This window comes from Stegostoma tigrinum, chromosome 9 (assembly GCF_030684315.1).
Source record: "Stegostoma tigrinum isolate sSteTig4 chromosome 9, sSteTig4.hap1, whole genome shotgun sequence".
In the NCBI taxonomy this organism is placed as follows: Eukaryota; Metazoa; Chordata; class Chondrichthyes; order Orectolobiformes; family Stegostomatidae; genus Stegostoma; species Stegostoma tigrinum.
The window spans coordinates 91510285-91530252 of NC_081362.1; the positions used below are offsets into that span (position 1 = coordinate 91510285).

Sequence of the window (19968 nt, forward strand, 5' to 3'; positions counted from 1 at the left end):
GTTTAATAAACATTCATATTTAAGCAAATTGCCGTTAGGCGAGCCTTCTCTCAACTACATATAATTGAATTCAATACTCTGTGATTCAGGACAGGAGGGAAACTGTCATTCTTAACTGGTCTGGCATCCAGGTGACTCCAGAGCCTCAGAAATATTATTGACTATGAAGTGCCCTCTCAGTGATTAAAGATAGGTAATAACTGTAGGTCCAGCCAACAAAGTGCACATCTCATGAATGAATTTTAAAAAATGGCTGGAGGAAATTGTCCTGAATACACTCTGTGAATTCTTCCTCATGGTTACCTTTTCCAATGTGATTTTTCTAACATCTGTGAAGATTAAAGTCACCCATGATTATGCCTTGACTATTTCATGATATCTTTTCTCAGTCCTACAGCTTCACCCATATTATTGTCTCACTTCTCATAGACTGGTGCCTTCCCCACAATGGGAGACAATATGGTTCAGTCAGCTGCATCATCATGATTCCCTTGAACTTGACTATACTGTGGTCTCCTCCAATTGTGATTTCTTATCCTCACACCACACTTCCTGTAAAACTCCATCCCATTCTCTCAGTCCCTCCATCTCTGGCATATATGTTCAGATGAGGCCAACTTCGACAAGGGAGCCTCTGAAATGTCCACCTTCTCCCTCAACCAAGGATTCCCCAGCATGTTGTCGACAGGGCCCTCAGCTAGATCCGACACATCTCCTGCACTTCTGCCCTCACCCCTTCTCTCCCCTCCTGCCACAGTGATAGGGTTCCCCTTGTCCTTACCTACCATCCCACCAGCATCCACATCCAGAAAATCATCAGACGCCATTTCTGCCACCTCCAGCAAGATGTCGGCCACCAGACACATATTCCCCTTCCCTCTCTCGTCTGCCTTCCGCAGGGACCGTTCACCCTAACAATGCCCCCACAGGCCTACGGCACCTTCCCCTGTAACCGGCGAAGGTGCAACACCTGCCTATTTACCTCCTCCCTCCCCAGTATCCAAGGGCCCAAACATACCTTCCAGGTGAAGCAACACTTCCCCTGCACTTCCCAGAGTCTAGTCGACTACATTCGCTGTTTGCAATGCGGTCTCCTCTACATTGGGGAAACGAAACGTAGCCTGGGTGACCGCTTTGCAGAACATCTACATTCTGCTCACAAATAAGACCCTGAACGACCAGTTGCCTGCCACTTTAATGCACCACCCTGTTCACTGGTCAACATCTCTGTCTCCAGCTTGCTGCAGTGTTCCAGCAAAGCTCAACGCAAGCTGGAAGAACAACAATTCATTTTCCGCTTGGGGACCCTGTAGCCCTCTGGACTCAATATTGAGTTCAATACTTTTAGGACCTAAACTGTCCCATGTCCCAACCCCCTACTCCCCACACCAGGCCTTGTTATCACATAGCCTGCCATTACACAATCTGTTGTTAGTCACTAACAGTCTCCCATTATCAACTATTCACCCTCCCAGACTGATCTTTATCAATTCCTTTGTCTGTCCAATTGTCTTTCCCTCTCATTAGGCTCTACCCTGTTGTTCACCCCTGACCCCACTCCCTTCGTATTTTCTGCATATAAACATTTTCCCAGCCACTGTCAGTTCTGAGGAAGGGTCACCGGACCGGAAATGTTAATTCTGGCTCAGTGGTTAGCACTACTGGCTCACAGCGCCAGGGACCTGGGTTTGATCCCACCCTCGGGTCACTGTGTGGAGTTTGTACATTCTCCCCGTGCCTGCATGAGTTTCCTCTGGGTGCTCTGGTTTCCTCCCACAGTCCAAAGATGAGCAGGCGAGGTGGATCGGCCATGCTAAATTGCCCGTTGTGTTGAGGGATGTGTAGATTAGGGGGATGGGTCTGAGTTTGCATGGCTCTGAGGGTTGGTGTGGACCTGTTGGACGATGCTGCTTGACCTGCTGGGCTTTTCCAGCAACTTTGTTTTGTTCTCGATTTACAGCATCCACACTTCTTTCAGTTTTTATCCAGTTTTAATCTCTTTTTCATTGGAGGCTGTGTCTTCCATAGTGTGGGAAACTCAAAGCCCCTTTTTAACTGTCCCCTTGAAATACTTTCAGACAGTTACTAGTGCAAAGGTGACATATACATGTGAAATGTTATTATTTCTGGTTATGTTTAACGAATATATTTTGACCAATAAAGCAAATATTGAAGTTCAAGCTTGTCAATCCAATTCCTGGATTCTGATTCTAACTATCTATTTTCTATTTTACAGATAATAGGAACTGCAGTTGCTGGAGAATCTGAGATAACAAGGTGTAGAGCTGGAAGAACACAGCAAACCAAGCAGCATCAGAGGAGCAAACATTTCGTTACTTCTGTCTTCGTGATCACCCTAGGATGACTGTCAATGGCTGTTGCTGGGTCCTCCGGTCAGTCAGTGGCGCTGTGAGCGGAGGGTGATTCTTGATCCGCCGGCCGGATGGTCGCTTTCCCCGAAGGGTGATGCTGCGTCCTCCGGCCGTGCGGCCATGATGTATCAGTAGTTTGTAGACGGATCCTCCGGTCCGCTGGTGGCGCTGCCTCCGGAGGGTACTGCCTGCCTGGTCTTCCAGCCGGTTGGCGGCACTGTTTTTGAGGTGGTTTGAGGGGGGGATGAGGTGTGCGGTGGGAAATCGCTTCCTGCTCCCGGAAGCGGTTGCTGGGAGGGTTCGGAGCCCTGGTAACGGAGTCAATGGCGTCCGATCCGCTCCCAGTGCTTCCCCTGGCGCCTCAGCAATTCAAACCGATCCAGCATTACCTGCGCACCGCCCAGGAACATGACAAACGCGATCCGGTGGTGGCTTATTTCTGTAAGTCTGTGAGTAGATCGCACAGCGGGCTGCTGTGGGAGCGGGAGGGAACCTGCCCTTGGGCCCTAGGCCCTGTCACCTGGCTCTGGTCCCTTGGTCCCAGACTGTGGCCCCTAGCCCTGCGTCTTACATCTCTCCCTGGTCTCTCTAGTTGTTCTATTCAACCTGACCAGGCATGGACACACATCTAGAACATGTGAACTCTCGAATCTTTTGGCCCAGTGATAGGGACACTGCCAATGTGCTCCAAGGCTCTTAATGGCGTTGGCCCCTAGGACCTGGTCCTCTGGCCCACGTTCTGAGCTCGAACCCTGTGAATTGCATCTGGTCCTGGTCCTGGTCCTGGTCTCTGTGACCTGGCCCTGGAGCCTTCCAGCCTCAGAGCCCTGGTCCTTGTTCTGGCCCTGGTCCTGCCCCTGACCCTGTGGGCTCCTGATACTTTTCAAACAAAACAACATTACTGCAGAAACTCAGTTGGTTTGCCACGTTTGTGGAAAAAAAAGCAGAGTTAATATGTCACATTCGGTGATCCTGCTTCAGAGCAAAGGCCACTCGATTCAAAATCTCTAGTCTTTTAAACAAATAAAACAAAACTGTGAATGTTGGAAATCAGAAACAAAATCAGAAAGTGCTTGAAAATTACTGCCCACTTGCTGAGTTTTTCCAGCAATTTATGATTTTATATCCATCATCTTTTGTTTTGTTACCATGATATTTCTGTATTGGTGAAAGTTTTGGAGTTACATTTTTCTTTTATCCCACTCTTCACTGTCATCATCTCATTCTCCATGCCCCCCCCCATTGTTTCTTTATGTATTTATGTGTCTATTTATATATGTATGCATACATATGTGTATATGTTATCTATTTTATGTAATTGTGTGTGTATATATATATATATATATATAGTGTGTGTGTATATGTGTATATATATATATATATATATATATATATATGTGACATTTATGTCAGCCAGGGCTTGGGTCTTTGCATTCTCACTTTGAGTCAGATGATTTTGAGTTCAGCTCTAGAGACTCAAACAAAGGAATTTTGTTTCACAGTCTCGTGTTACCCTCAGAGTTCTGCATTTTTTTTCAGAAATGTCTGCTGGATGAGATATTAAACCATTTGAATTTAATATCAGAGAGGAATAGGGTAGTCACTCCTATTGTTCTGACCAATATTCACAGCTCCTCCAAAAGTAATCTCAAAAAGACTATCTAGTAATTATCATATTTCTGAACGTGGCTTCTGATGGGGAGCTTTTGTTTTTCATGTTAGAACAGGAATTATATTTCATTGGCATCTAGCAGACAGGAAGTGTGTTATAAAATTGCCATTGCTTTTAGATGCATTGTGAAGTATTTGGGTTTTCTCCTTTTTATGGATGCCCACTTTTTTATTGACTTAATTGAAAAATTGGCCAACTCAATTATTAGTTTAAAAAAGTGACTTATTATCATGTATCTGGACACATTTATTTCAGTGGGTATACATTCTATCTCCTCAGTATCTCTTCAGACTGTTGGTTCATTGCAAGATCATGTTTAATGGAGGCTTGCAGTACTATGAATTTGTAATAACAATATGGTATCTCCTTTGAATCGTGGCAACTTTATTGCTCATCTCTCATGCAGATTCAGTCATAAGTTGTCTTGTCTGTAGTCACCACAGTTAAGGGTGACCTTTTCCAACTTTTTATAGCTATTTGATTTGATTTTTTGTCATGTGTACTAAGTACTGTGAAGAGCTTTGTTTGTGAGCAGTACAGGCAGATCATAGTAAGCAAGGACATGAAAATCATAGGATGCTTGAACAGAGTGAGGCATACAGGTTACACTGCTCGGGAGCTGCACAAAGTAAGGTCACCATTAAGAACAACATTATTTGAAGTTAGAGAATCCATACGTAGTAACTTCTACAAACTTAGAATTTAGGTTTAGAAGTGTAGAACAATTATACGAAATGTTACAGTAAGACCTGCTGCAGGTAGCTAGTATAGAGTTCCCCAGTGTCAGCGCCATCTTGAATCATCAAACTGCAGTTATAATATAAACACCTTATGACAGGAAATCAGATTTTGCAAGATTACAGTTCATTTTTAAACTAATAGGAAAGTAACCATTTTTATTTAAGAGGTAATAAAGGTAAAACTTTTACTGTTTCTTCAAATTGCATTCTCTAGAAAGTAAAGCTGTTTACTTTTATATCACTGAAGGGTATTCTATGTATTAGTTACCCAATTACAGCAGATACTGTATTAATTCTGACGATAGTTATCACTTAGTAGTCTTGCTCCACAGTTTTTCCTACTCCTGTGGGAATGGCAGCAGGTGTCCACAATACCAAGTTTCACTGATAGTATTTGCCCTCAGCTGTGAATGAAACCCAGAACTACTTTGTATTTGAGATTAATATGATAATGCTTTTCATGCAGCAATGTGATGTTGGGTGTGACCGTCTTGTGATTTTTTTAAGGAGATATGAAAGAGATTATTATCAGTTTATTCGTTGTTTTCCATTTAAGCGCCAGTCTTCGCTTAGTTGATAGCACTGTCACCCCTGAGTCATATGACTGAGACTTCAAGCCTCACTTCAGAGATGTGAGCACATGATTTTTGTAGTATTGAGGAAGTGCTGCTCTGTTTCAGGTGGTTTATGATTTACTTGTCCAGTTCTGAGTGGACGAAAGCTGCATGCTGTAATTTCCCGGCCCCTTCAGAAAGCCACCTCGCCCATTTTGAGTGTAAGTCGTAACTAGCGGTATAACAGGTTCTTCCAACATACTGTAGTTTTTTCAGTCTGATACTTTATTGTGGTAGATACGCAATCTGCATTTCACAGAACTTTTAATATAGTAGACCATGCCAAGGTGTTTCACAGGAGCATAATCATAATCAAATTTGACAATGTGCATGAGTGATATTAGTGGATGCCTGAAAACTGTCAGAGTTAAAAGAAGGCAAGGAGGTTTAGGGGACAAATTCTACAATGTTAACTCACTTGTGTCCAAATATTTATTAATTACTTTTCAGGTTTATTTCACTATTTAGATTTGATAGTTTTGGTGTGTGAGTTGTATTCAAAATTATTAACACAATGGAGGGATGTTTCTTATTTGATTTTGTCTTTTGGTTCATGAAGCTTTTCTTGGTGTACATGGGAGAGACAAACGCAACAGGAAGCAGGAAAGTTACAAATGGAACCTTAGTTGTGATACCAGGAATAGAAGAGGCACTAGAAATTCTCACGTCACATGCACTTAAATAGTGACCGATGATATTTGCAAGTTTAGGGAAGATGTGTTCTATTAATCTCTGGAACGTTAGGGTTTGGATTTGTTCATGGTAGTTAGTTCTATGTTTCAGTTTTGCTCACTGTACCTCAGATATTGAGGGTGGAGAATCATTGCAACTAGTAATGGAACAATCTTCTGTAATTTCACAAACATGTATGGTGGGATGAGGTCAGTAGGTAGGAAATGGGGGTGCAGCTTGAGGTGGCAGGAGGGGACTGGTGACAGGAAGAACAGGTTAGGGAGGTGGGAACAAGCTGGGCTGGTTTTGGGATGAGGTGGGGGGAGGGGAGATTTTGAGGCTTGTGAAATCCACATTGATACCATTGGGCTGCAGGGTTCACAAGCGGAATATCCCGCCCCCTCGACCTGTCCGACCTCCCTGGACTGACCTATCTCCTCCCTACCTCCCCAACTACACTCACCTTTACTTGCTCTCTCTCCGCCTGTTTAACTTGTTTGTCTCCTCTCCACCTATCTTCTCCTCTATCCATCTTCAATCCACCTCCCCCTCTATCCCTATTTATTTCAGAACCCTCTTCCCCTCCCCCGTTTCTCATGAAGGGTCTCGGCCCAAAACGTCAGCTTTCCTGCTCCTAAGATGCTGTTTGACCTGCTGTGTTCAGCCAGCTCCACACCTTGTTATCCATGTTATGGTCCAATAGGTTTATTTGGAATCATAAGCTTTTGAGCACTACTCCTTCATGAGGTGAGGTGAAACAAAGCACACAGGCACAAATATCTCCGCCTACATATACTGTGCCTGTGCGCTTCCCTCTACCTCACCTGATGAAGGAACAATGCTTTGAAAACTTGTGAGTTGAAATAAACCTTTTGGATTACAACCTGGTGTTGTGTGACTTCTGACTAGAGGTGATAAATATAAGACAGTTACTAATATGTGTGATAGGGATTTTAGGAAAGAAAAACTGTCGAGAGTAATAAGAATGCTCACTATCAGAAGGAGTGGTTAAAGTAAATAGCACAGATGTATTTGAGATGTTGGGTAAAATATTAAAGGTGGGGCCAATGGAAAGATATGCCAATGGAATTGGATGAAGAGGAATGGAAAAAGGCTCGCATAGAGCAATCTCTGTGTCATATATTTGATGTCAAGTTTGTTTAGAGCATAAACCCGAGGTCGGGCTAAAATCTAATGCTACATTTATCCATATAGTTTCAGTGGAAGTTGATTTATGATACTTTGCAGAATTAATGTGCCTGAAATCTTTGCAATACAAATCACACTCATTCTACCTAAATTTACTGTATGGTTTGCACAAGTGAAAGTATTTAAGAAATTACCACTTTCCAACCATCAGCCTACAATTGGGCTATCATGACATACAATTGTATACATTTTGAGCAGATGAAGGCCTCCCTCCCCCTTGAGGCTGCTTTGCCATTCAAGAAAATTATGGTTGATCTGTTATATTTTGAATTCTATGTTATCACCTATTCCGAATAACCTTAGATTCTTGTTAGATAAGGAATCTACCACTGCCTTAAAATTATTCAGTGATTTTGTTTGAACTGTCTTCTGAGACAACTTGTTCCTAATTCGCACAATCCTCTTGGAGCAGACAAGCTTCTCCTCTCCTCAGTTCTAAAAAGGTGACCCATAACTTTAAAACTGTGCTGCCTAGTTTTGGACTCATCCAAAGAGGAAACATCTTTTCCATGATCACGTTGTCATGACCAATCAGACACCCTTCATTCTTTGAAACCCAATGACAACGGGCTCTGCAAATCCACCTTATGTTCTTGAGATAACTCACTGATTTTACGTATCGATCTAGTAACCTTCCTCTGAACTGCCTCCAAAGCAGTCTCCTTCCCTAAAGTTGTACGCTGTATTCAAGATGTGGTCTCACCAATGCCTTGTGGAGCTAAAGCATGACATACTTTTATGTTCAGTTCCTGTTGTACATAGAACAGTAGTCCTTCGGCTCACAAAGTTGTGCCGACCTATTATCCTTCTAAGATCAATGTATCCTGCACACCCTACATTTTACTGTCCTCCATGTGCCTATCCAAGAGTTGCTTAAAAGTCTGTAAAGTATCTGACTTCACTACCATTGCTGGCAGCACATCGGACACGCCTACCACTCTCTGCATAGAGAGATAAACGGTAGTATCCTATTTGTTGCCTTGATTGTGTTGTACCTGGATATTAACCTTTTGTACCTCATGCGCTGGAGGTCTCCATATTCTGAACTTGAGAATAACTTTGTATCAACTATAACAACTTTATATAGTAACTATAATAACTTCATATAACAACTTGATCATTCCCCAATTAAGCTGCCATGCCGTTGTTTCTGTCTTCCAAGTCATGGTAAATTACAAATATTTGAGGTCTGAGGAACTCCATTTGCTACTCTTTGCCATTCAAAGACTCATGTATGCATATGCATACTGTCCATTTGCTGCTGGCCAGCCAATCTTCTATCTGTGCTAATACTTTACCCTTACACCATTTAACTTTTATTTTCTGCAGTAAGCCTTGATGTGGCATCTTTTCAAATAGCTTCTGGAAGTCCAAGTTAAGTACATTTACAGGCTCCCCTTAATTCGAAGCTCATGCCATTCCTTCACAGTCTAATTACTTTGTCAAAAATGTTTTCCCTTTGACCAAACCAGGCTCTCTCTTCCAAATTACCTTGTTTTCTAAGCACATAGCTATAATCTCTTTAATGTTCAATGTCTAAGCACCTTACCATGGCAGGCTTCAGGCTTGCAGTTTCCTGCCTACTGCCTCCCTCCCTTCTTGAATAGAGGGGTTAGAGTTACAACTTTTCAGTCCAGTGGAAACATTCCTAAAGAAAGGGATTTTTTGAAGATTAATACCAACGCATCTACTACTTGATTATGCTCAAATTAGACTTGTCAAAGATCATGCTTGCCCAATGTTGACAGAATATTTTTCTATTCAGCTATGTAATCTATTTAAACAATGCCTGTACTTCCTGAGGATGCTAAGGAAATGTGGTATGTCCAAACAGACTCTTAGCAACTTTTATAGATGCAACATAGAAAACATGCTATCTGGATGCTTCACAGCTTGGTATAGCAACTGCACTGCCCAGGATGATGATTGTGACCACCACCCAGTCTATCATTGACTCCATTTATACTTCCCACTGCCTTGGGAACGCAGCTAACATCATCAAAGACTTCTCCTACCCCAGTTATAATCTATTCCGTCAGGCAGAAGATGTAATTGCTTAAACACCCATTCCAACAGATTGAAGAGCAGCTTCTTCCTCGCTGTTACTGGACTTATGAATGGAACTTTCAAATTTCTTGTTGACCTCTGTCTTTGTGCACCTTCTCTGTAGCCATTGCATTATATTTCTCACTCTGTTCTATTACCCTAATGCACTTGTTATGGTATAATCTGCCTGAACTGCACGCAGAACAAAATTTTTCACACTACTAGGTACATGTGACAATAGTAAATCAAACCAAATCAAATTTTATTCTTACTTGATTGAGTCAGTTAATGTGGCTTTGTACACATGCACACTAATTCTGTTGGCTAACCCTTAATGGCATTTTGTGACATCAAGTTATGGATTTTGCGAGATCAGACTTCAACTTGCTTTAACTGATCTGGGGAAATAAAAATCTTTTTTTGTGAGACATAATGAAAATGTGAGCATTACTGTTTCTTCAAATTGCATGCTCTACTCAAAAAGAGGACAGGCTGTAAATATCTATAGTCACTGCAGTTTGCACTAAAGTGTTAGTCGCCTTATCAACGTTACTACTGCTAATTCTTGGGATAGCTGTAACGTCATAAACTTCTGGCACAGATGTTTCTTTTTCAGGAATGTCACCAGCATCGGTTAGACTGATAACATCACTTCCCAACTATGACAAACTCATAACTTCATTATGGTTGAGCTAAAGACAATTAATAAATTGGTGTGATTTCTAAGCAGTGGTGTGACTTTGGATTTATGGTTTATGAGAAGCTCTGACAGAGATCACTGTCAGTTTATCCATAAGTCTCCATTCAGTGGCCAGCCTTAGCTCAGTTGGTATATGATCGTAGGTTCAAGTGCCAATCTAAGACAAGTTGTAGAGTATCCTAGGTGCTGGAGTGAGGGAATTTTGTATTGAAGTTGGTGCCAGAATAGTGTGAGATGTTCAGTTTTGGTCCTTTTTGGATGAATGTCAAATAGCTTATGGATTTCAAGACAACAGAGAGTTCTATCTTATTTTCTGGTTATTATGTATTCAACAACCACCAGCATCGCACAAAACAAATACTGTACGTTAATTTCACCACAGTTTGTGGAAGATTGTGTATGTAAATTGACTGCATGGTGATTGGTTCACTCCTGTGGCTGGATGGTTTGTTTGCAATGCAGAGTGATGTCAACTGTGAGATTTCAGTTCTTGTGCTGCCTGAGGGCAATGTGAAGGCCCTGTCTTCTCAACCTCTGACGTCACCTGAGATGTGAAGATCTACAGGTTGACCTGTCTACCAGTTGTCCTCCTTTAATGAGAAAGCAGTGCATAATCTCTACAGCTGTGGTAATGTTTGCTTTCACAATGTGGTTTCATTCCAAGACCATTTCACTGCCTGTAAGGCATTTTAGGATTTCCTAAGAACAATAAAGGTGATATGTAAATATAAGTTATTGCATTTTTTTTGTTGTTGTCTTTGAGACTTGGAACATCTCCACCTGCCATTGTAAACTGTAGTAGGCTGGAAATCAAGCCCCTTAAGTCAAATTGTCCTAAGTCCCTAATTGACCTTATGAACTCGGGTTTAAAGCAAACACTCGACATCACAAAAATACCTGTTTACTATGAGCAATTATCTTTAGCCAATGGAAAATGGGAAACATGTTCAATTTAATCCCTTTTTATCCCCCCTCTGCTGTACAGATGGACAAACAGTTAAGGGCAAGATGTGGATATTAACGGTGGAAAAAAGAAAAAAATGTCAAGGAGCAGTTTGATAACACTAGTCTGGACCGCAGGCTCAATGAGTTTTTTTTTCTTCTTTCTTTCAATTCTTTGATATTGATACAAGTTTGTTTGCACTTCCATGTTCAGTCTTCCACTGACTGGTTTGAGAATTTGACTTTTCATTGCTAAATGTTTAATTCATCCCTTCAATAAAGGATCCGTAAAGAAAGGTGAATAGAAATCAGCTAGCTATTACTGGAAACTTGCTGGTACCTCTGCTTAAGAGGGAGCAATACAGGATTTTTTTGATGCTTTGGCTTTGGAAGCCATGCTGCAATGGCCCCACAAAAACCATGGTCACCTGGTCTAGAGCCAGTCAAAGTCTTAATTCAGAACCCATTGGCTCTTTGGTGTCTGCATTTGCTGTCACTGTTCCAGGAAAGTACAAACAGTACAAAATACTCAATGTTCTACATTAAACATGATTTTTTAAAATTGCAGCCATCTCTTCACAAAGTTTCCTTATTTTAAAGCAGTACCGTCCTTTTACAGACAGCAGGAAGAAAGGCAAAGAAAGTATGTGGTCCTTACAAACAACTTTCCCCAAGGAGCAACTGATCTGTATTAGTCACCTGGTTCATCGTACTGCACCTTTATATTATTGTCCTTCTCTGACTCAATGATATTTCAGGAAACTGAGTCTAATAATAGATGTGTAACTGTCGAAGAACCTCCAGGGCAAAACAGGGTGATGTGGCCATGATTAATATATACAAATGCATGGTAGTGACTGAGAAATATAGAATAGAATAGCACAGAACCCCTATAGTGTAGAAGCAGGCCTTTGAGCCAATTGAGTTCACACTGCTCCTCCACAGGACATCCCACTTAGAACCACCCTCATCCTATCCTCATCCTTGTAACCCTGCATTTCCCATCATTAATCCACTTAGTTTACACACCCCTGAACACAGTGGGCAATTTAACATAGCTAATTCACCTTACCTGTACACCTTTGGACTGTGGGAGGAAAATGGAGAACCTTGAGGAAACCCACATAGACATGGGAGAACATACAAACTCCACACAGACGGTCACCAGGAGGTGGAATTGAACCCGGCTCCCTGGTGCTGTGAGACAGTAGTGCGAGTCAGTGAACCATCATGTGTGGATAATGCAGCATATTGGATCAGGTACCAAATAAAGGAGTTCTTGGGGTTGCTACAATCTTAAATATTTTTTCCCTGTTAATTCCAACTTTTGCTAAGAAGAATGTTTTCACTGAAAATCCAAGCTTCTCAGCAAAAAAAAACTTTCAATACAATTCTGGTCTCAGAATCTAGTGTGAATGATATTTTTTCATTGGGATATGCGTGTCACTTGTAAGGTGAGTATTACCCATTATTCCTTGCCCTTGACCCACATTTCAGAGGGCACTTTAACATTAAGTACATTGCTTTGGGTCTGTAGACATCTGTAGGCTAGACCAAGTAGGAATAGTAGATTTCTGTCCTAAAAACGATTCGTGAACCAGATGCGTTTTTACAACAAGCAATAAATGCTATTACTGTTTTTTTAAAATTACATTTAAATTCCCCTAGCTACTGTTGTGACATTTGATGTTAGGATATTAATATTGGTCTCCTGATTGTTAGTGTAATGACATTCCCTTTGCACCACCGTAAGCCCCTAAGCATAATTCATAGGGTAGATAAAATGCCAGTGCCAAATAAGTACTTTTCCTTCCATCTGTTTGTGGCCCTGCCTAGTCTCTTCCAACAAGAATTATCTGCCCATGTTGGCATGCCTTTATCAATCAAAACAGTGCCAGATTCATCCAGTCTGCATTTTACTTGGCTATTGGTATCTCTCTCCAATTTCCTTGTCTTTTGTGGAGCAAGGACACTCTTAGATACTGCCTTCCTGTGATTGAGTTTGCATACTCATTTTGAGTGCCTGTAAATTTGCCCCTTGTGTTTGTATATAGAGAATGTGTTTGACCTGTAAAAGTGCTTATTTCGTTTGGAGGTCATCACTTCACCACTCTAAAACTGAGCCTCTTAAAAAGTTGAAAGGTAAATTAACTATCTGGATTAAGAAAATAAATCTGTCGTTATTTTGAAGTCTATTAAAATGCTGTTGGATGTCCCAATTGTGCAAATACTCTGGAGTATGAAGTTAAATATAACCAATATTAGTGTGGCTCAGACAAGAACTCACAACAGTTCAAATGATATGATTTATTTCCAGGAGCTTGCTATCATTAGCTGTCTGTTTTGATGCTCAGTATTGGCTGAAAATAGAAACTCGCCCACATGGTCTCCACCTGTGTTTATTGTTTATAGGTTAATGCTAGCTCTGGTACCTTCTGAAGATTGCAATTTGTTCCTGTTTCAGTTTAGAAACCATGTTAGAAGTCTTGGTTTGTCCTCTGCAAAACACCAATGACAATCATTTCACCATGTCAGCACTAGCTTGTCCTTTCATTTCACATTACTGTTTTTTGCCAAACTTTTTGCCCAACTATAATGTGCATATGATTTGGACATAATTCCAGTTGTCATGTATGAGCTATTGTACGTGGATCAACTTGTCAACTCTGTTAGTGTCCAGAGGTCTGAATGGTTCCTAATGGGCAAGTAAGCACATCGAGAGCACCTTACAGCTTCCCACAATGACTGTACGTGATCGAGACACTTTCAGAAAGAAAGTACTTGTACCTTTTGTTGTCCAAGAAGTAGCACAGTGTTTCCCACAGCCAGCAAACTCCTTTTGAAATGTAGCCACAGTTGATACGTAGACCACCTTTGTATACATTTTTTTAGAAAAACTGTAGCAAATGAGCTGGTGTTCTTTTCGGGAGAGAGTGCTGTCATTTAGTGGTAGGTGCTCCGTGTTGTGACTGAGTAGTGGAACCATGCAGAGATTAATATCAGGACTGTTGTATCTCACCAATTGTATCAGTAATTTGGTTTGAAGGATTGTGTGTTTTGTCAGCAAGTTTATAGTTATTTTGAAATCTGATCAAATTGCATTGAGCAAATGAGCCGATGCTGGGCAGTTGCTGTTAAATAATAAGCATTGTATACAACGTTGTGATCAGGCTAATAGCAGGTATAGACTGAGTTGCTGAGCTCAAAGTTGAATTCAGTGAAGAGGGATAGATACCTGGGTGTTACAGCGTACAAGTATCCAAAGATCCACACCCAAAGCTGAGAGGCCAACATACTGGCTATTAGGATGACAGGATTTTGAATAGACCCCACCTAGTACACTGCCTCCTGTTCTGGTTTACTCAAATGGGGATTGATAAGGAGGCTTTCAGAACTTCAAAGCAGAGTATCCAAATCAATGCTTGACTTAAAAGTCCTCAGCAATTACAGTAGATTCAGGACGTTAGAGTCGTACTAGTTGCATAGATTTCATAGCAATTTGTTTTGAGTATTTAAAACTGTAATTTTTTTTGAAAAAATCTCTTTAATAGGATGTGGGCGTCAATGTCAATGCCAGCATTTGTTGCCCATCCCTCAATGGAGTGGCTTTCTCAGCCATTGCAGAGAGAAGTAAAAAATCAACTACATTGCTTTGGATCTGGAATTACGTGTAGGCCAGGATGGGTAAGAGTGGTATATTTCTTTTCCTGAGGAATGGTAAGTGAATCCAGTTAGGTGTTTACAACAATCAGTGGTTGTTTCACAGTCACCATGACTGAGACAAGCTTTCAATTCAACATTTTACCCAATGAATTTAAATTCCCCCAACTGTCATTGTGGGATACAAACCCACATACCTGGAGCATTGTAGCCTCGCCCTCAGGATTACTAGGCCTGTGACATTTGCTACTGTGTCACCATCTCCCCAAGTGTACATGTGGATGATTATTTGTAGTAACTAAGTTAGGGTGAACGAGTTGACATGCGTAGGTTGGATATGGAGAGGTATTTATTAATTTCCAGTTCCCAGTAAAGTTTAGAAAACATTTAGTGGGATGCCATATGGACTGGAAGAGTGCAGGAAAGATTTACTAGAATGCTTTGAAGTTGGTCTGAAGGATACAGCATATAGTCATAGATTTGCTCTGAAGTACAATGTTTAGCCCCATTACCTTGTTGGGTAACACACAATCTATTTGATAATTACAGATCAGCAACCAAATTTGACCATTAATGACACACAATTAAATAACACTACTGCTGCATTAAGAATATAACAGGAAAATATAAACTGTAAAACAAAAATGACTTGTTTAGTGAAGAATAGTGGCTCTGAGTAGAATTTTAAGAATTTGTGCCTATCAACTGGTGCTTGTGGTATCTGCGAGGTTCTTGCTATGCACTTGTTTGTAGAGCTTCTGTCTACACTTCAGTGCCAACTGTTGATCTGAATGTTGTGCGGTAGAGTGCAGATATAGAGATTCAAGCAGAATATATAACCCTTTGCATGCATTCTAATGCCACTGTTCAAAGTTCTCTCTTTCTCCCATTCCTTGGATCAAAGCATCACGTCAGACTCAACAGTTAGTTCTTCGATTATTTAATAAGATTTTCTGATACTGGAAATTAGAAATAAAATCAATGTTCTGAAGAAAGATCACCGACCCCGAAACATTAACTTTGCCTTCTGTTCACAGATCATCCCTGACCTGTGTTTCTCCAGAAATTTCTGATTTTGTTAACTCTTATTTCTCCCGCCACAGATGCCAGACCAGCTGAGATTTTCCAGCTCTTTCTGTTTTTATTTCAAGTTGCCATCATTCACTGAAACCAGTTGGAGTTTGGAGACCGGGGGTGCTGCCTTGACTGGGTTGGGGGAACGTTTACTAATTACACTCATCCAGGCAAGCCTTGATGCCAACCGTTGCTGATGAAAAGGGGCTGCCAATAGAAAACAACATTAAGGAGTTAACCTTCCGACTTTCAGATTACAATGCGAGTGCAAATAATAGCACAAGCCAACATAAGTTGATTAGAAGTCCTAATTATCTGCATTGAATCCCCAGTGCCCTCATATTTACGAAGGATTGCAGGCCATGTTAATGAGTGGAAATGCAGTGTGCTGTTCCAGATAGCCTGTGATGAATGGTGGGCAGAATGACTCGCACTGTGAATCACCAGTGTCAAACTCTGTGTCACATGGCTTACCAACATCCTGTGTTGTAGAATGACTAATGGGTCAATGAATTAAACAGCATCTGCTAAGATTTATTGTTCACCCAGAATAGAAAGTGACACAATAATTGGTTTTTCACACCTTTGGAAAGACAGTTTAATTAAAGCATTTTTACTTTCATGTCTGCCTACTTCTGATCTTCAGGCAGAGTGTTGTTGAGGATTGTGGGGTAGCTGATGAGGAATAGGTAAAATAGGGGAGGCAATTACACTTTCTGGGCTAGAGTTTGTAGAAACTCCTGTTCCACAGCACTTTTGATCTGTTTGTAATACAGAGCTTGTCTTGGAAAAGAGAGACATTGAAAGTCTTGATCTTATTTTAGCATCAGTTTCTAAGGAGTGTTACCATGACGTATAAAGAGGAAAGATGTCACTAGCCCACTCACTATTAGAGGGTGGCAAAATATAAAGGAATGGAAGAAAAGAATACATTAATAGACTAAAACATTGCTGCAGACTAGTGAACAGTTTGCTATATATTGTTGTAGTTATACTGTTTGCATATCCAATCTGCAGTTCTTTCTGTGGATCTCTCAACGCTGTTCACAGAATTCTGTGTGTTGAAGCTTTCTAAAACATGCTTTTTCTCAGTGTTCCTGATTTCTCTTTGCTGTTATGCATTGATTTCTCTGTCAAGAGCCTTAGAACATTAGACTGGGTTCACAATGCAGTTTTAAACCAGTTATTTAGCTTGAATAATCTTGTTGCAAATTCTGTCTGTGACACTATAGACATTTGTTATGACTTACAGTTGCCTGGCAACCACTGATTAAGAAGAAAAGATGGTTGAATTGAAATGATGTGTTTTAACCATGCATGACAGTGTACCCTGTTTGTGTTGTGTGTAATTGCATAAACCCGTCACGAGGTGGCAATGCAAGTATGTGGTTTTCAATGGAACTTGTTATGGTTCAGAAATAATGACTTAAGGACATCTTGCACTAAGCTCGGGGAGCTGTGCAATCTGATTTCCTGACCCTGTCATTGTTTTATTTTTCTTCAACAGAGCTATTTGTTAGGGGATATTTTAACATATTCAGAATCTACAAATAAAATGCACTTAGAAGAAAATAAATAAAATCAGAAATTGCTGTAAAAACTTAGCAGGTCTGGCAGCATCTGTGGAGAGAAAGCAGTGTTAACATTTCGGGTCCTGTGACCCTCCTTCAGAACAGTACTGGATCCGAAGGGCTTTCTCACCACAGGTGCTGCCAGACTTGTCGAACTTTTCCAGCAATTCCTGATTTTGTTTCTGATTTCCAGCATCCGCAGTTCTTTGGTTTTTAGAAGAAAATAAGACTTGCACTTAGGGAGGTGCCTTGCAACTAATAAAGCATGTTTTGAAGAGTAGTTACTGTTAAAATGCAGAACACACAGCAGGCAATTTGTTCCGCAAGCCACAACCATATCTTTACAAAACTTCAGTGAACTCCTCTGTCTTTAATGTGGAATTTTTAAATCTAGCTGAAAAGGCAGATGATGCCTTTGCTAGTACAACACTACAGTAGAGTACCAGTTGAGCTAATATGTTCAAGGCTGTGGCATGGAACTTAAATGTGTAACCTTATGACACTGAGATAAATGGATTTAGTAAATAGTGTCATTTCACTGCATTTTATGGGAGAAGTTGCTCTGCTTTTTTTAATCAGGAGTCTTGGCTGTGGTTTGCTCATGATTAAAGTTAGTAGGTGGTGGCTCTGTTTTAAATGGGCCTTTAACTGTAAAACAGGCTTTAATTAGTTTTTAAAAATATTTCATTCACATAGAGTTGTAGAGTCACACAGCACAGAAACAGACCTTTTGGTCCAACTAGCACGCACTGATTACGTTCCTAAATCAAACTAATCCCACCAGCCTGCATTTGGTCCATATCCTTCCAAACCTTTCCTATTCACGTACTTGTCCAAATGTCTTTTAATCCTTATGATGTAGGTGTTGCTGACAAGGCTGGCATTTATTGCTCTCTGTAGTTATTCTTGAGATGATGGTGGTGAACTGTTGAATACAACTGTGAAGCTTGCTAAACCAAAAGCAGACTTCCTTCCTAATAAGACATTAATGAATTGGGTGGGTTTATCTGACAATCTACTTACTTCATGATTACCATTACTGACACTAGCTGTGTATAGTATTCTAAATTTCAAGTAAATGCTTTCATATTCCGTGGCTACTGTGGTAAGATATCAGTAGAAGTCTTCAATCATTGTTCTCAAGTGTCTGGATTAAAAGCACTGGGATAACCTCTATGCTGCTGCGCTGTTGATGTAAAATAGACTGTTTGTTTGATTTACGTCCTGTCCTGTTCTAACTCTCTGGCTATAACCAGGATGTCTATATTAACTTTGATTCTAGTTGATACTCCTGAAAGCATAAAATATCAATGTGTAAACTGACTTTCGAAACTTCAAAAAATGGAAAATTAATTTCCACACATTTAAAACAAAGAATTATCACGTCGAGTATTCACCACTTCAAAATGTTTAAAAAGACCTTTAGTTAATCATATTAGATGAAAATGACATGATTTATCATGTAAAATATCTTTGCACAGTTAATTTAACCCTTAATCAAGCGTTTTAAAACACATGAAATTAATTGTCTTTGGCAAACAATGCAAAGAGTTCATCATATTCATTGAGTTATTTGGGCATTGTACTATTGTAAGGTTTCTATTCTGGATCAGATTTTATATTGCCAATCATCCCTCCTTGACCATCCCTGACAGTATGATTAAATGGATACTGTAAGACCACTTTTCTATTTTTGGACTGTGGATGTGAAAATGAAAGAGATATTGCTCTAAACTGAGGGATCACGCAAAAAGATGTTATAGTATAAATAAAAGGCACCCTCCTGAACACTTTGTGTGTCATATCCATAAGATTGTATTAATTAAGTAGTCGGGTAGGAGATCAGGGTGTTTTCATGTAATTTTGCCCAGTAACAAATTTTTGATTTTTTTTAAAATCAGGATCAGTACTTACCATAAGTACTCTTCCTTCTCTATAAATTCCTCCTTGCAAGGAAAAGAAGAAAAATCACTTGGAGATACTGAAAGGGCAAATTCTTAACTGGCGACTGGAAAATTGAGAATCGGTGTCTCCAAAACCTTTTGTCCTCAACAAAGAGTTGAAGGAAATCAGAGGGGAGTTGAATGAGAATGTCACACTGATGCCTATAATCCGGACTGAGCCAGCTTTACTGACCTTTTTTTTCCTCATTCCCCTTCCATAATATTTGTGCTTTGTCTTTGTGTGTTTGTATGTTAATGGGATGTTTTAGAAAAGGATGGAGTTTAAATTATAGAAATGCATGAGTTAGCAATCTATGTTTCTGTTTGGCCATTGTTTAAAACCAATTTGTTTGCATTATATAAATAGCTGTTTTCTTTTTAAGTACTGATGAGTGTTTTTTCTTAACTTGTGTTTTTCAGTTAGGTAAGTTGGGGACTTTTGATAATTTATTTAAATTGTTCCACGTTTGCCACAATTCTAGAATAGTGGGGCTTGATTTTCAGCATGCTACCCAGTGAATCACAACAGAATTCATGTTTTGCCTCTTCTTGATGATGAATTGCTAGAAAGAGATCAGTTTTGCATCATAAGTCATTGGTAATCTTTGAGTAAACTTATTTCCATGTAGTTTATTCCATAAACAACTGCAGTAACAAACTGTTGGTCTGAAATCTTTTGACTGGGTTTGATTTAGCCTACTTATGTTTATAAGTATACATTGCAATTCTGGGAAATGTGACTGTTCTGACACT

At 40.2% G+C, this 19968-nt stretch overlaps 1 protein-coding gene across 2 annotated transcripts in view; it reads left to right on the forward strand.

Annotated features, from left to right (window-relative positions):
• Positions 1 to 2616: 2616 nt before the first annotated feature.
• Positions 2617 to 19968, forward strand: part of vta1 (vesicle (multivesicular body) trafficking 1) — a 179984-nt gene continuing 162632 nt past the window's right edge. The window contains exon 1 of one of the 2 annotated variants that reach the window (XM_059648753.1): positions 2617 to 2813. In XM_059648753.1, coding sequence (XP_059504736.1) covers positions 2696 to 2813 — 118 coding nt within the window. In that variant the 5' untranslated portion in view covers positions 2617 to 2695. The remainder of the gene's footprint in view (positions 2814 to 19968) is intronic. The other variant, XM_059648754.1, reaches the window with a different exon arrangement.